This window comes from Drosophila suzukii, chromosome 3 (genome assembly GCF_043229965.1).
Source record: "Drosophila suzukii chromosome 3, CBGP_Dsuzu_IsoJpt1.0, whole genome shotgun sequence".
Lineage (NCBI taxonomy): Eukaryota > Metazoa > Arthropoda > Insecta > Diptera > Drosophilidae > Drosophila > Drosophila suzukii.
The window spans coordinates 72461312-72476720 of record NC_092082.1 but is presented as its reverse complement, the minus strand read 5'-3'; the positions used below and the strand labels follow the sequence as shown (position 1 = coordinate 72476720).

General features: G+C 35.4%; 2 protein-coding genes across 2 annotated transcripts in view; one reads left to right on the top strand and one right to left on the bottom strand.

Moving 5' to 3' along the window:
* Nucleotides 1–13096, bottom strand: part of LOC108006990 (uncharacterized) — a 33822-nt gene extending 20726 nt beyond the window's left edge. The window contains exon 1 of the mRNA XM_065866208.2: nt 12519–13096. Within this exon, the coding sequence (XP_065722280.2) occupies nt 12519–12866 (348 nt within the window). The 5' untranslated portion in view covers nt 12867–13096. The remainder of the gene's footprint in view (nt 1–12518) is intronic.
* HP1e (Heterochromatin Protein 1e) lies at nt 6068–6618 on the top strand. Its single transcript, XM_017070599.4, has one exon. The coding sequence runs from the start codon at nt 6087–6089 to the stop codon at nt 6579–6581; it is 495 nt and encodes a 164-aa protein (XP_016926088.4). The 5' UTR covers nt 6068–6086; the 3' UTR covers nt 6582–6618.
* Nucleotides 13097–15409: the final 2313 nt, after the last annotated feature.

Sequence of the window (15409 nt, the reverse complement as noted above, 5' to 3'; positions counted from 1 at the left end):
GCATATGTTCTTTAAGCCAGGTGACCCGAAACATTTTAAAACAGAGAGAAAATGTATTTAGTATAAAATGTTATAGCATGCTTATGTATGTTCTTACAACATTGTTTTATCTAAATAATCATTTGTAAACGTTATTTGTTACAAAAAGAAATTTAAAACATAATTATTTTGAAAATTTTTTTTTTAGTACACTCAAAAAAAAAATTCTGCAAACTTACTCTTGATCTTAAAAGTGCTTTTATCTCAAGTTTACAAAATTAAATGCTTTAAATTGGGAGTCTACTTTCTTCTCCACAAACAAAATTGAGACTAATTTCAAGTTAGCATATTCTCGAAAAACTGAATTTGAGAGTACTTTCGTTTTGATTCCAAGAGCGTTTTATTCTCAAACAAGTGAGAAGCAAGTTCTTAATTGGTTACATTTCATTCAGCTTTTTTTCGTTCACAATTTTTCTCCAAGTATTTTTTAAAGGTTTTTTTCGGAAATAATTATACAGAACCATTTCATTAATAGTTTTAAATGCACCTCCTCTATGTTGATTTCAAATGGGTCTGAACATGTGGGCCAAAGAAGTGCAGCCAAGCGTTAGTAAAACGGTTTACCTTTTCAAAATTTTCGACATTTGAAAATGCCATGCGAGTTGTTACGCATTTCGCGCTCTTGTCATGCTCTGTCGCCTACAGTTAGATGGTTTTAGGGGGTTAAAGAAGGGGTTAAAAGGTGTGCCTTTCACAGGCGCATTAAGTGATTTCGTAGAGGAAGGTGAACTAAATGTTTAAGAGATTAATTTAAATAAAAACTCAAAGCACTAAGACTTAAAGCTAAGCTTTAAATGAAAACCCTTCAAAAATTACAAAAATACTTTACATTTTAAATGGCTCCCACTTATGTAAATTTAGTTATGATGACCTGACCCAACTCATTTTTGTATCCCAGGTGAACTGAACCCAGGGAATCACATTAGGATAATAAGAATCCGACTGAAAAGAGCCAAACCAGCTGAGACCCTTGCAAGATAGGTGGTAATCATAGTTTGCAGTTGTGGGAATGACTTTTTGAATAACTTAAACAGCCTTATTATGATTAATATTAATGGCCCTTACGCCGACAGTGGCAATAAAAAGGCAGCCTGCACTACCATAACGCCTAATGAACCGCATAGTCAAAGTCCCCAGATGTAAAGACAATGCCCCAAATTGCAATGCGACAGGGAACGATGGAAACATAAAAACTGCAACAGAATTTCCCCATTTACAGAGATCCTTTTTATGCGTTTTATTACTGGCAATTCTGAGCCACATGGCCCCCAAGATATGACTGCCAATATGACTCGATGGCTTCGTTTATGGCCCAAATGGCCAACATGGCCCACAAAAGGCGGACGTTGATCAAGATGGAGTTTTATATCGATGTTGTGAAATTTTGCAACTTGTCACAGTTCCTGAAGTCAAACCAAATTACATTATACACTTGGGTAAAATACACGAAAATTGTTAGGAGACCCAGAGAACACTGGGCTTAAACCGAAAAGAAGGGCAGCAGGAAAGGGACAAAGTTTTCAATGTGAGGTTTAGGTCTTTGATAAAAGTTTCCACAAGGAATTTCATATTTTCCTGAAGCCCTTTCAAGGGGTTAAATAAGTTATTTGGAACTTGCACATGTCTTTCAAAGGTGAGCAAGTTAAGTTTATAGCAATATTTCTTTTAGTAAAAAATTAAAAATTTAACACAAATGCTTAAAAAAATTTCCTTTTAATTACTTGATATATTTAAAATTTCTTTATTTTTACTTACTTATTTTTTAAAACTTTTTGTATAGAGTATTTCCAGTTTTATCTTGCCCAAATCAATTTACTCACACTTTTATTTATGGTTGTTTTCAGTTTATGTTGTGTGTTTATTGATAACTTTGCCGAAAACTGAGTTTGGCAAATATTTTGATTTTCAACACCCCAGAGGGATGATGAAGCATCACTATATTCGTATATTGTTTAGTTTTGCCACAAAAGTTGGCAAGTTTGCCTTGGAGCCGCCACAAAAGTTGATTGATGGTGTTAAAAATTTTCAATCCGACTTTTTCAGTTGATTAATATAAATGACTGGTTTTTAAAAGGATCCAGCGAAAGGCAGTCAGACAAGCAATGAGAGCCCTGTCAATTAATAACCCAAGAGCCGATATCGATGGCCAATATGCCATCATTTCCGGATAAAAGTGGAAAAGCCCTCGACGGAAGCCGACAATTTGCCAAGGGCAAGTCTGCGATCTGTAGCTTTAAGTGACTGCAACGCAATCTAATAAAAAATTTTCCGCTGGCGAAACTTTTTCTCTGTTTTTGGTTTTTTCCCTTTTTTTTTTTTTGGTTTGTGTGTCAGAGGATGTCGTTGTCATAAGGAAACTAAGGATTTCCGTTTTGGCTTTCGACCGTAAGCTGAGCATCAGCTATATAAAAATTTCAGTGCCTGTTTTGTGACACACAACCAAAAAAGAAAAAAAAGTAAGAAATGAGTGGAGAAAAATTATGTAAAAAGTTTTTGCCAGCACGTTTAGCCACGCCCCTGGGTTATTAGTTGGTCACAGCTGCTTGGTCGGAAAATAAGAAAAAAGGGGGTTTCCACGGGGTCAACGGAGCCCCCTCAAAACACGTTTCAGTCGCACTGCTGAGCAACCATTTTTCATTAAGTTTTCGCGCCATATTGCCCTTCATAAGTCATAAGCAAGAAATAAATTTTATTAGTGTCTTGGCAATTGTCTGTCTCAAAAGAAATGATATAAATTTCGAGTAATAAATTATACCCGGCCCTTTGCTCGATGAAATGAACTGGGGAAAACTGTGTGTTTGACGTGAGGCTGACTTACATTACTTAATCAAGTCTCTGGGCTTTTCCCACCCAGAAAACCTTTATCAACAGCAGAATTTTTCACCAGCTCGTCAAGATTCTTTATTTGACAGGCCAAAAGTGCCGACGAGATAGTGGAAAATTTTCGGATTTACATATGTGGCGTATGCGTAACATGCCTGTACATCGAAAAACATACTATACATGGTATACCCCTGCTTTTTTTTCAGTCGTCTGAAGAGCTAATAAAACTTATTGTCAGCCACAGTCTGACCCACTTTCGGTGTTTTTCTGTTTGTATTTCCTGAATCCCATTGTTCGTTGGAATAATTTGAATTTTAGAATAATGAAGTCACAAAATGTCAGGGCGCGTTATCAAAATCATTTATATGCGAAACAACTTTTTGGCCCCAGTGCTCCCATGTGCCAGCTGCCAGTTGGCCATATTTTTGTGCCACTGGATTTTAAATCGCTTACAATGCCTCAAAAACTGAATGCAAAGACCGAAAGATAGTTTGCCAGACCAACGGGGAATGCCAAAAAATATATATATAAACGTATATATGTATGTACAATTGGTGTGGCTGAAATAAATGAATTATTCTTCGTGGCGTTGAAAAACTTTCTGTGCAGCATGTGTGAGCTGATGTGTTAATGGAACTCAGTTGGGAAAAGACCTTAAATACTTAGCACTTTAATTGGTGCAATCTGGTTGAGAGATAGCAAAAACAAACCAATATTTATATGTACAGTTTTAATTAAAATTTGTGGATTGCTTTTCATAAATTCAGGAAGGGGAAAAGGGTGTAGGATATATTAAGTCATATTTGTGGTCCTTCTTTTTTAAGTAAGATTTCAAGAATATATTAGTACAAATAAATAACTGCATTTAAATTAAATTTAAAAATTTTAAATTAAATGCAAAACATATAATAATTTAATTTGAAAATATTTAAATCCAGGTAGGAAATACTAAATGAGATGTTTGTTATATTTACTTAAGGAAATTCTGTATTTAATGAAAATAAATTTTATAAAAAAATCTAAATTTAAAATCCATAAATAAACTATAATTTTGAAAATAATAATTCCATATTACAAATTGAAATGGATCAAAATCAATGCGAAAATATTTAAATAAACTTAACAAAATTAACAGATTTTTTAGATTTAAACAAACAAACGAAACAACAATAATATCTAGGAATACTTTTTAAATATTTATTTAAATATTTTCTATTATGTCTAAGAGAATACCCCAAAATTTCAAACTTCTTAAGAATAGATAAAAGAAACATCATTAAAATCCATTGCCTACTTATGAGCGCTCCAACGAATTAGTTCAAATTTGCCTTGCGCGCCAACTTTTCTGCCATTATGACCGTAACACTGTCAAAAACAAACACACAATAATTATAATGGTGATCAAATAAAACTGGAAATTAGTCCAAAGTGAGTTAAGTCAAGCGGAGATGGCGAACAAAGGAGCCACTGCCAACACCCAAGGCAAAAAGTGACAGTAAAATTGGCTCGAAGACAACGGCTAATGAGCGTGCAATAGGAATGAAGGGGGTGTCATTGTGATTCTGAGTGTGGGCCAAAAACCAAGAGTTGGCTAAAAGGCAAAGATAGCGTAGAACTAGTCAAATAACAAAACTGGCTTGTGGCAAGACTAAGCGTCTTAGTGGCCTGAAGAGAGAGATGTAGAAAGTGGAGAAAGGTTAACGGGTAAGAGGAAAAGCCGAAGGGAAAACAAAGAGGGCTAAAGCCAAAGCAGATGGCAAAAGGAAAAACTCAATTGCCGCACAAACTGAGCCGCCATTGTTTTCTTAATTGAGTGTGCCAGTGTGTTTGCTCAAAGACTTTGGGCTTTCACACATAGGCAGATACAGATAGAGATACATATACATATGGTGGGTGGATCCTTCGAGCCAGGACACTTCGCTTATCAATTACATTGAATTTACCCAGGCCAAGAGCCTCCCCCCTCCCCTTTCCCCCCTTTCCCCCGCAATCAATGGCTGCCGGAAATGATGGCATAGGCAGTCACTTCCACTTCTCCACTTCCTGCCCTCCGATTTGTCGCTGATTTCACAACTCGCCGCACGGAAATTGCCTGCCCCCATTTATGGCTTTCGAAAACTGCCCCCTTCTTTTGGAATCTTCACTTTTCTTTTTTTTTATTCTCAGTGACTTTTCAACTCCTTGCTTCTTTTGTAAGCCGCCTGATTTATTCCGTCCACGTAGCCCTGACTGCACAGTTTGATTGCCGCATTCGCATGTAAATCCCGGCCTCTAAAATGCCATCACCACCAGGCGGCTCAATCCAACCAACCTGGCCCACGTCAACATGCATAATCGAGCTTTTAATTTCGGCCAATAAAACTTTGCCGATTTAATACCAGGTACGTGGCGCCTTGAGCCCAAAAAATAAAGCAATAAAATGGAAAGTCTGGGTGTGACAGGAGGAATAAACTTATGTTTATTAGGAATACTAAGAAAAATAACTTTCTCTGTAAACAAAATCAAAAGCTTAAGGCAACAGCTTCCGGTACTTTTATCAGGCTAGCCAAAATGCAAATCAAATAACTTCTAAATAATATGAAATGATTTAATAATATAAATTTAATGCACACATTCTTTAAGTGAATGTCAATTGATCCATCAACAATTTCCGTGGCCCAGAAAGTTATGCTTAAAAAAAGAAGATTTTCTTCATTAAACATCGTGATACCCAAGACCAACCTCAACAAAGTTTGTTGTACGAGTATTTCAAACTTTTCGCCAACTTTACGCATAATTTTTTACGATATTTTTTCGCAGTTTTTCCCCCAAGCGACTCACGGTTGCTATTGTTGTTGTTGTTTGAAAGAACTTACCCAACATCCAGGGATATCTAATAGATTTCCGGGAAAAAAATGTTATTCACTTTCTTATATTGAATGGGGTTTTATTTATGCCGTTTGCCTAAGCTGTGGGCATTTAGAATAAGACAACTTCTTAACTTTTTCTATTGCAAGATATTCAATAGATTCATATTTTTATGTTAATCTTCTGGCAAGGAAAAATACTTAAATATTGAAGTGACCAAGGCTTGAAAATAAAACTTGTCTTAAGAATTAAAAAAGGAAGTAAAGATAGTAAGTTAAGAAAATGTTTTGATGCTATGACATTCCTGTCAAAAATCTGAGAAGATAAAAAGAAAACTTAGAAAATTGTCATGAAAGAAAGGAACGAAAAAAATTCAAATGAATTCAAATATCGATAGTGATGAAGACATTTCGGATTCCGAAGAATATATTGTGGAAAAGATATTGGATCGAAGGAGTTACAAAGGTCAAGTTCAATACTTGGTGAAGTGGTTGCATTATTCCGATGAAGATAATACCTGGGAAATGGTAGCAGATCTTAACTGCCTTAATCTAATAAAATCCTTTGAGTCGAAATGCAGTCTAAAAAGAGGACAAGATTTAAATACTCTGTACGAAAAAAAGGCCAAGCGACTGAAAATTGATCCATGCTTAGTTTTGGATAATCCTTTCAATCATGGATTTTTACCCGAAGAAATTATCAAGGCCTTTAAAAGCAATGGTAACATACTGATTTCGATTAAGTTTACGGATTTGGATCAACCTCAAATTGTGCCAAGTGGAATTGCATATCAGGAAATACCACAGATGGTCCTAAAATTTTATGAAAAGCTATGCAACTTTGAAGAATATTTAAATAACTACATTTCATGATTTTCTGTATATATAAAATATTATTGGCTGGTTGATTTTGTGCCAGAAACTATAAATTTTCGTTGTATTTAATTGAGCATTAAGTATAATTTTTTAAGGCAAAATGCCAAAAGTCGTTTTTCCGGCCAATAAACATGATTCTTGAGAAACTAAAAGCTAAGTCATTTGATAAATAATATAGAGTTTGTAAATACCCAATATTCAAATAAGTTTTGCATAGTTTTCATTAACTAAATGATTTGGTGTCAAACAAAATATTTAAAGTTTCCGCCACATTTCTTGGGAAATAAATAAGGAAAAGTGTGCCTTTTTGCACAGCATTACAAACAATAATGAAGGCAAAATGCCAACTTTTAAGTGATTTCGGGGCGTGTTTGCCCGGAAGGCAGTGTAAACACTCCTAATTGCAACAACAGTGCCGGCAAACAACGGCCAGGAATGTACGACAACCAAAATGAAGCGAAAATATTTGCATTCCGTTTCTGCGGCCATTCCCTTGTCTCAGCCCCTAGTTTTTGTTGAGAATGGAGGGATGTACGGACTTTGCCCTATATACAAAGTATTCGTGTTTGCTTTCGGCACTTGCTTTTTGGGTTTTGGGTTACGTCCAGTAGGCACGTAGCCACAACAGCAGCAAAAAGGTTTCGTATATGCCTTCTGCAATTTTGCCGAGAATTGATACTGCAATATCCGGCAGCACAAGCTAGACTTCAATCAATAAAGCCTTGCTTTTTGCTTTTCGATTTTGGTAAATTTATGTTGGAACTATAAGAGACAAAGATCTATTTGAATTGATTTAAGCTTTGAATACACTATTCGAACGAAATGAATAACAAGATGTTTTTGCTTAGTTAGAGAACCATATTGCACTATGGTGTAAGATCTGTTACATTTTACAGGAAGTTAAGTTTTGTAACCAGTTATTAACATTTATAAGTAAAGAGTATGTTTAATTCAGTATCACCTCGATTATTATTATTTCTTATTTTATTTTCTTTTTAATAACTTTTTCTGTTTTTATCTAGAAATATTTTTTCAAACATTTCAATAATGAAAACAAATTAGAACTAAGTATTTTTATCTTGAAATTTTCTTTTTTTAAATATCAATACAGAGATAAAAAAGTAGTACTCTATTCTTGGAATTAGTGTGGCATTTCAATCGTTGGTTTTTTTTGTATTTTTCCTTTTTTTAATTTAAGGTTAATCTGGTGTAAAAATGTACACATAATTATTTTAAAACTTATTTGTAGGTATTTTATTGTTATAAATATTTTTCAAGCGGAAAAAACAAATATCCAATCAATGGAACTAGTCGGGCATGTATTTATGGTAGAATTTTGAGTGTTTTGGTCTTTTCAAGTCAAATACTCAGAATCAATTGAAAAATGGACGAAAAAAATATTAATTAGGCGCCAAGGCGTTGTTTTAATCTTCCACATACCCAACCGTATTCACTCCCTTTTGTTTGGCAAGAGGTCAAGGGTTAAATGAATACACTCATGCAAACATGCAGGCCGTATTTGTTTACGTGCCTGAGTCGACCCTCAAAAAACAATGGACTGCCATTGTTTTTAGTCCCCTTTCACCTCCCCGCGGGGTCAAAACGGCAAGATGTAGATTATATGTGTGCGAAATGGGGGAGATTTATATTTATGCTACCCTGGAACTCATTATCGAAATTATGAATTATGCAGCCAGCGCTGCCCTTTCAACCCCAGCTAATTTGAATATAAATTTAACTCATAAATATATATAAGACAATTCCGGGCAGACGGCGCCAGAGTAAGTACATTTTTTTTTTGCTTTGTGTTTGGAACCCCTAAGCAACTAGCATAAAACAAATAATCAACAAGGAAGCCAACTACTTAGCCAAACACGACGACATCAGGTCAAGCAGTCAAGACAACAACCGCAAAAACACTTCAACTTTTATGGCCAAAAAGGGACAGAGGTTTATGCCGCTGGTTAATATTTAAACAAAAGTTTTTTGCCCGCTTTTCGTGTTGCAACATATATTTTTTTCATTTCCTTTTCAACTTCCTCGGGAGGGTTTCCTCATCATCATTATCATCACCATCGGCATCACCATCTTGGCCCGTGGGAGAACTTTACTACGGCTGCTTGGCATAAATTATTCCGATAATTAAGTGTCTGTGAAGCTGTTAATAACAAAATGAAGGGCAATTATCAGGATAGCGGCAAAAAAGAGGGATACAAGCTAAGCAGAAGTACTCGAGACTTAGTGGCAAGTATTTGTTGGGCATTTGTGTTTTTCTATAATATTTTCCACTACATTTCACTGAGACAAGATGGGCATCTTCTCAATTTATGGGGGGCGACATTTAGGCATGTAAGGAAGTAGAAATTGTTTGGGAATCGATTTTACCATACTCTTTATAAAGAGAAATATACAAGATACTTAAAGCTTTCCTTCAGAAAAATGTGTTTTTAAAAATGGGGTACCCATCATGGCAAAGTAAATTATTATTTAAAAAAATTAAACAAATCAGGAAACTAAAAAGAAATACTATATTTCTGCAGTTCTTCCTGTTAATTTTTAAAATTAAAGCAAAGTAAATAAGAATTTAAAATTAATCAAAAAATAAATAGAAAGAACCTGGTATTCAATTTCAGATCTCTCTTTTTATTCATAACCAGACTCGAAATAAGAAGCACGAACATCAAATAGAAAATGCATGAAAAAACATTGTGTTAAACGATTTTAAATATTTATTTGCTGGTTATTCGTGTTCAAGGTAAAAATGCAGGACTCTAAGCCGTTTATAATGTATTGTAATACCAATTACCAACTGGGGACATCTATTAAAAAACTCAATAATTGTTAAGCGGACAAAATTATGCATTTATATGCATAACGCGTGTCAGTTTATCAAATAAAAAAGAGAATAAAATAAATGTAAATTAAAATGTGCCACAAAGACTCACTTTTATTTGGGGACAACGAAAGAGCCGCACTGTTGCCATAAATTTGATATCATTTGCTGTTGTGCCAAGCTGCCAATTGCAATTAAACACAATTTGTCCGGAGCGTGAAAAAAGACACGTTTTTCCAGCACCACAAGGACACCAGAGTGAAAAAAGCCAGAGGAAATCAAATTTAATGGCACGGCAACAGGGAAATCGTTGTGGGGAAAAAAATCTGAAATTATATTCAACTTTTTGTCACCCAGTCCACCGATTATAAAAGTTGCAAAATGTGTGTGAACAAAATAGTGGGAATACATTTTTTGTGATTTCCTTAAATTCCAAACCACATAAAATGTTGAGTTCAAACAAAGTAGGGATGGAAAAAACAAGACCGTGCAAACTAAATTATGCCCAAGAGAAAGGGGGCGTAGAGGGGGCGTGGTTCGATGAAATGAGTGGAACGTGTTAACCCTCGAATGCCGCAGAAAATAACCATTTATGGAACCAGGAAAAACGGGTGAATCATGGCTAGGATGTGGCTGCAATCGGCAGCTCTGCATGGCAAGTAGGTGTTAAATATTTAATGATTGCCAAAGCGCAAACAAGCGGGATTCGAAGGATTCGCCGGGTTCAGGGCTCCTGTTTTTCACCGCCTCCATCGCCGTTGCAATTCGTTAAGTGCTCTGCACACACAGATACACACGCACACACATACGGACAACCGCTGGAGGATTGAGTGCATACAATATGCCTCAATTTATGCGCACAATTGGGCTGCCACGCCCCCATAATCAGGGCGGTAGCTAACGGGACACGTGCCTGCCTCCTAGATCGTCAACATGGCACAAAACCGCTCGACGGCCGCAAAACTAATTGAAATTGCCTGAGCAGCCAGATGGCATTAGTTTACCTTGTATCCCCCAGATGGATGTGGGTGGTGATGGAGATGGGGATGTGCCGATGGGTGACTGATGAGCAGGGTGGGCTTTCCTAAAAACTATACTCCTATACTCCCATTTTGTTTCATGCAAATTGGTACACGGCGCGTATGCATAACGCTTTTACACGAACAGTTTGTCAAGTTCTTAAGTTTCAAAGCTAGATTTAAAACCCTTTTCTTTAAAGAGAATAAATAATATATTGATCTGGAAAAAAATGTCTTTGTTAAAAATCTTGATTCAATACAAAGCGTATCTCATAAATTTAAAATAACCACAACTGAAACACAGTGCGTATACGTAACAAATTTGAGAGCTATAAGATGCAATATTAAAAATTTTTTTTAAAATGTTGGTAACCCAATACCAAGTTTTTTTGGTATATTTAAACTATCATTGGGACCTTAAAAAAGATTTCCTTAATGTTAAGCTTATAATCTGTCTTTTACCATATCTCAGGCAAATTAGAAAATATTACTAGCCCTTAAACGTATATTAAATATCATAATTTAGTCTCTGAGTAACTTTAAAAATCAAACTCTAGATGAAAAAAATTCCATTTAAATGAAAACTTGTTTTTTTATTAAGAATTGTATTTACTGAAATTGTAAAAATAAAAATAGGTACTTAAGTCACCCGAAATTCCAACCTAATACTAAAACCCACTTAACCAATCAAGCTATTTAACACGATAAGTCAAATCTTTCAATAAACCAGTTGAGCATAAACTCAATCAATTACTTAACGTCAATATTGTTTTGGGATTAAAAGTGTCATTCGATTTTCCTCCATAAAGATAGAATTGTATTTAAATTTTATAATCAAAATTATAGGGAATAAAACCAAATCGATTTGCTCACTGAGCTCATTTTTCCTAGAAACAATTCTATGCAAAGGGAAATGATTCACTTTGTTTTTATAAGCAATTTATCTTTTTCTTTTTGACGAGCACTGAAAACAAAAATGTGACAACAGCAGAACTCCCAACGGCTTTTACTTCGCAAAATAAAGAATATATATGGCCAATACGGAAAGATAAGGCAAACAGACTCATACAATCAATATGAGTACGGGCGAAAAACAATAAAGTGGAAGCATCAACTGGAGGAGTCATCAATGGAGGACGGAAACGGAAACGAGTTGGAGGAGGGGACCATCGCTGTTTGGCTCTTGGTTTGCCTTTTTGCTTCCATGGACAATGACAACAATGAGTAGCAATGAACCAAAATGAATGAGTCTATAAATAAATGAATGCAACGTTTCAATTTCGGTTCAATTGGTTCGGGTGAAGATACAAATAAACATTGGTCAGCAATCGGAAAAGTAAGTGGAGCGAAACTATAGAAATTATCAAATTGTGATTGCGCTTCTATTTGAGTGTTTTTTGGATCATTACAGATCATCTCACAAAATGGGGATGAAATTTTAAGTTAAGATCTTGAAACTTTTCCTAAAATCCATTTTTTACAAATGATTCACTTTAAATGGCTTGCTTAAAGATAAAAATAGTTACAGAAGAAAATTTAAAATAGTAGTGATCGGCATAAGAAAACTAATTCGACCAAAACTATATGAATTTGGAGGTATCTTAAATGTTCTAATAACGATTTTTCATATTTATAAACTTTTTCAAAAACTGTGATTAATAGGACAATGTTACCAGATTTATTTTAGATGAATTTGGAAATACAATGCATGAATTATCACTATTTTTGTTTCTTTAGATGCGTATAACCTAAAACATAGGATGTCTTTAGGAAATCCCATAGAGGATATAGCTTAACAAGCCTGAGACAACTCTCCCAAAAGATTTTGAAAAATGTTGGATGGGGAATGGTAGATAAAAACCTAATGGGATGATTAGAAGAATCATATAAACTTTTAAATTTGACAATACAGTGCAGTAGTTATCTTTCATTCTATAGATCTAGCTCAAAATATAAGATCCCTTTGGGAAACCCTATAAATTTCTGGAACACCAAAAAAAAATTGGATGTGGGAGTACAAAAACGGAATATCTTTAAACTCGCTGATATTTTGGGATCATGTTATATATGAATAGAACTCACCACGCAGAACTTCTCGCTCTTCTTGGTGCACTCCTTCAGGTAGAGATGGGCAATGTCCTTGGTGTAGTTGGTGCAGGGCGTGATGGAGCCCACGCCCTCGTTGTACTGGCCGCACATGTGGCACTTGAGCCCGTCGGCGAATCCCAGGCTGCCGCCGCACAAGACGATGGCCACCAGGATGGCCAGGGCCTTCACATGGTAGCTGGCCGAAAACGTTGCCAATCGCAATCCCGACGAGGATGATAATGGGTTTTCTGGGTGCATCATTGACGAGGCCTTGTTCTCGTCCACGGCGGTGACAGGTGCTTTTGTTGACATTGCTTCTTGGTTGCCGCTCGACATTTTCATATGAGTTCTGACCTTTACCACAGAGTTCACACTCACTGGCACACACACACACTTGTTCACTGAAGAACTGATAGATGGACAAACTGTCGAGATGACTGACTGACAGACTGTTGCAATGACAGGCAAGACGCGTTCACTCACTTAAATTGCAAATTTCGCTTTGTTCCTTTTGAGTGGAATCGTTTCGCTTTTTTGGAAGCCTGCGTTTCTGCTAAGGTTATCTGACTAATATAGGAATTTTCTTTTTATTGAAATTATTTATTTTGGTTTTTATTTTTTATGAAATTTTTTCTGCCAAGGATCGACGACAATGCTTTGGGTCTAATTAAAAAAACATTTTCTTTACTTTTTGTAGAAGTAATTTTTATAGTTCTGTCTGCAGTTTAACAATTTGAAAATGTTTCAAAACTGACTAATATTAAAAAATGTGCTTTTATAATTTTTAAAAACAAAAAGATATTTTATAAAAATATTATATTGATGAATTATGGAAGTTATAAAATTTTTTTACTAAGTTTAATCGTTAATCCTCAAATGAAAGAAAAATCAATTTTTAAAACGAATATCACAAAAAATGTTTAAACATTTAGGAAGTAACTGGTATTGTTCAAGAATTTAACAAAATTCCAAGAAATCAGTGTAAAGATTGACTCTTTTCTGATATTCCATTTTATATAGGATCCTGTTTTAATATTTTATGAAAGAAATTTAGGAACTGTTTTTGTTAATGCTTAACAAGGAACTGGGCATGTTCATAAACCACAAAACGCTAAGAAAAGTGGCAACTTTCGCACTTTCTCCCCCTCAATGTCATTTTATCTATTTGCAGCTTCTCGTGGCCGAGTAAATCAGAAAAGCCGTGGAAACTTTTGTTGCATGCACCTTTTGTTTGGAATGTTACAAATTGCCAGCAGCTGCCACGCCCAGTTTATAATTTTTTTGTCCTTTTTTTTTTGGGCCATAAGCATGTAGGCCACGACCGCACAGGGGCACACGTTTTACTCGAAACTCGAAAAATTGTTTTCAAATTGCTTTTGTTGTTAGTTAAATGCGCGAATGCGAGTGTGTGTGTGTGTGTGAGGGGGTGGGGATTGGGATTTTCGATGGGGGGGAGGCAAAAGGTAAAGGGGTGTTTGAAAGTACTTTTCTATGCGTACAGCGTAGAGTGTTTCCACGAATTTTTCGGAAAATACTTTGAGAAACGGCAGAAGAGCTGGAGGCTAACCCAAAATCGCATTACGTACGCTCATTGTGTACTTTTGTTGCCTACTTTTCGGTTTTGATTTGATTTGGTGAAATATATATGAGGCTGGGAAAAACGAAGGAGAAATGGGGCAAAAGTCGGGGCTGGATCAATTTGAGGCTGCTCTGCCTTGCCTTTTTATTCGACTCGAATATCACGCATTCGCCATGTGGCCCTCGCAGCAGCCAATTAACGAGTCACTTCTGTTCTTTCCTCTCTTTTTATGTGTTTCTGTTTTTTCTAATTAAACGAATGAATGCAACGAGTTTTGGTCCATCATAATGGACGACCTTCCGCATTCTGTGCTGCGGCAAGTGCAATATTTTTTCGACATTTTTTTGTGGCCTCCTCAATGGCAGGCGTAATAACACAAAAAACAGCAAAAACATAGTCGATCCTTGGTTTGAAATTTCAAAAAAATATCTAGTTTATCTTTCAATAAGATTTCTTATAATAAGGATTTAATCTTGTTTTTTTAGTTATTTATTTATGTTCACTTTATAAATTCAAACACAAAACGGACACTAACTTTTGAATTATTTCAATCTGAGTCCGCGCAACCGTGCGTTCCGTCTGAGTTGAAAATGTTGACTGCCAGAAGTGAGTGCCAGAAGTTGATGGCGCGGCTGTAGGACCATTGCACAGTGGGGCCTTTTGCGTCTTTGTTGGTAATAAATTACATCTTTTGAACCAGCTGAGATAGTTGAATAATTTAAACGACATATGATAGATAATTGATCTACCTTTAAAATAAGTATTTAAAAGGTAGTGTTTAAAGGGAGCGCGCTCTACAGAAGCATACTTTCAAATCAGAGAAATCAAAATTTGTAAGCAAATCCATTTTGTACCAACTACACATTTTTTTAGACATATTTTTACATTTAATTAACATACCAATTAGTGGAAACAAGAAGTAAAACGAGTAGATACCAAGTTTTAAAATATTCTCCCTATAATTGAGGTAAATTAGCTAAAAATTGGGTGTCTTTTTATAGTAAAAAATTGGTCAACTTTATAGGTTAAATTTCCTGTCAAATGAAGTGCATCACAACTTTCTAAGCCTACTTCCATATTTTGGTTTTCTCGGACTTCTTTGCCCACTGTGCATCGTCAGCATCATTATCAACATGCACCATGTTGCGCAACTCACCTATCAACATGTTTCAAGGCAAAATGTTGCGCAACACTGCTGTCAACATTTTGTGATCCAGTGCCTCTCAAACTGTTAACTTATTGTAATATCTCAAATTTAATATTAAAAAATAATTTGAACATGATCAAACATTTTCTGTAATTAAAA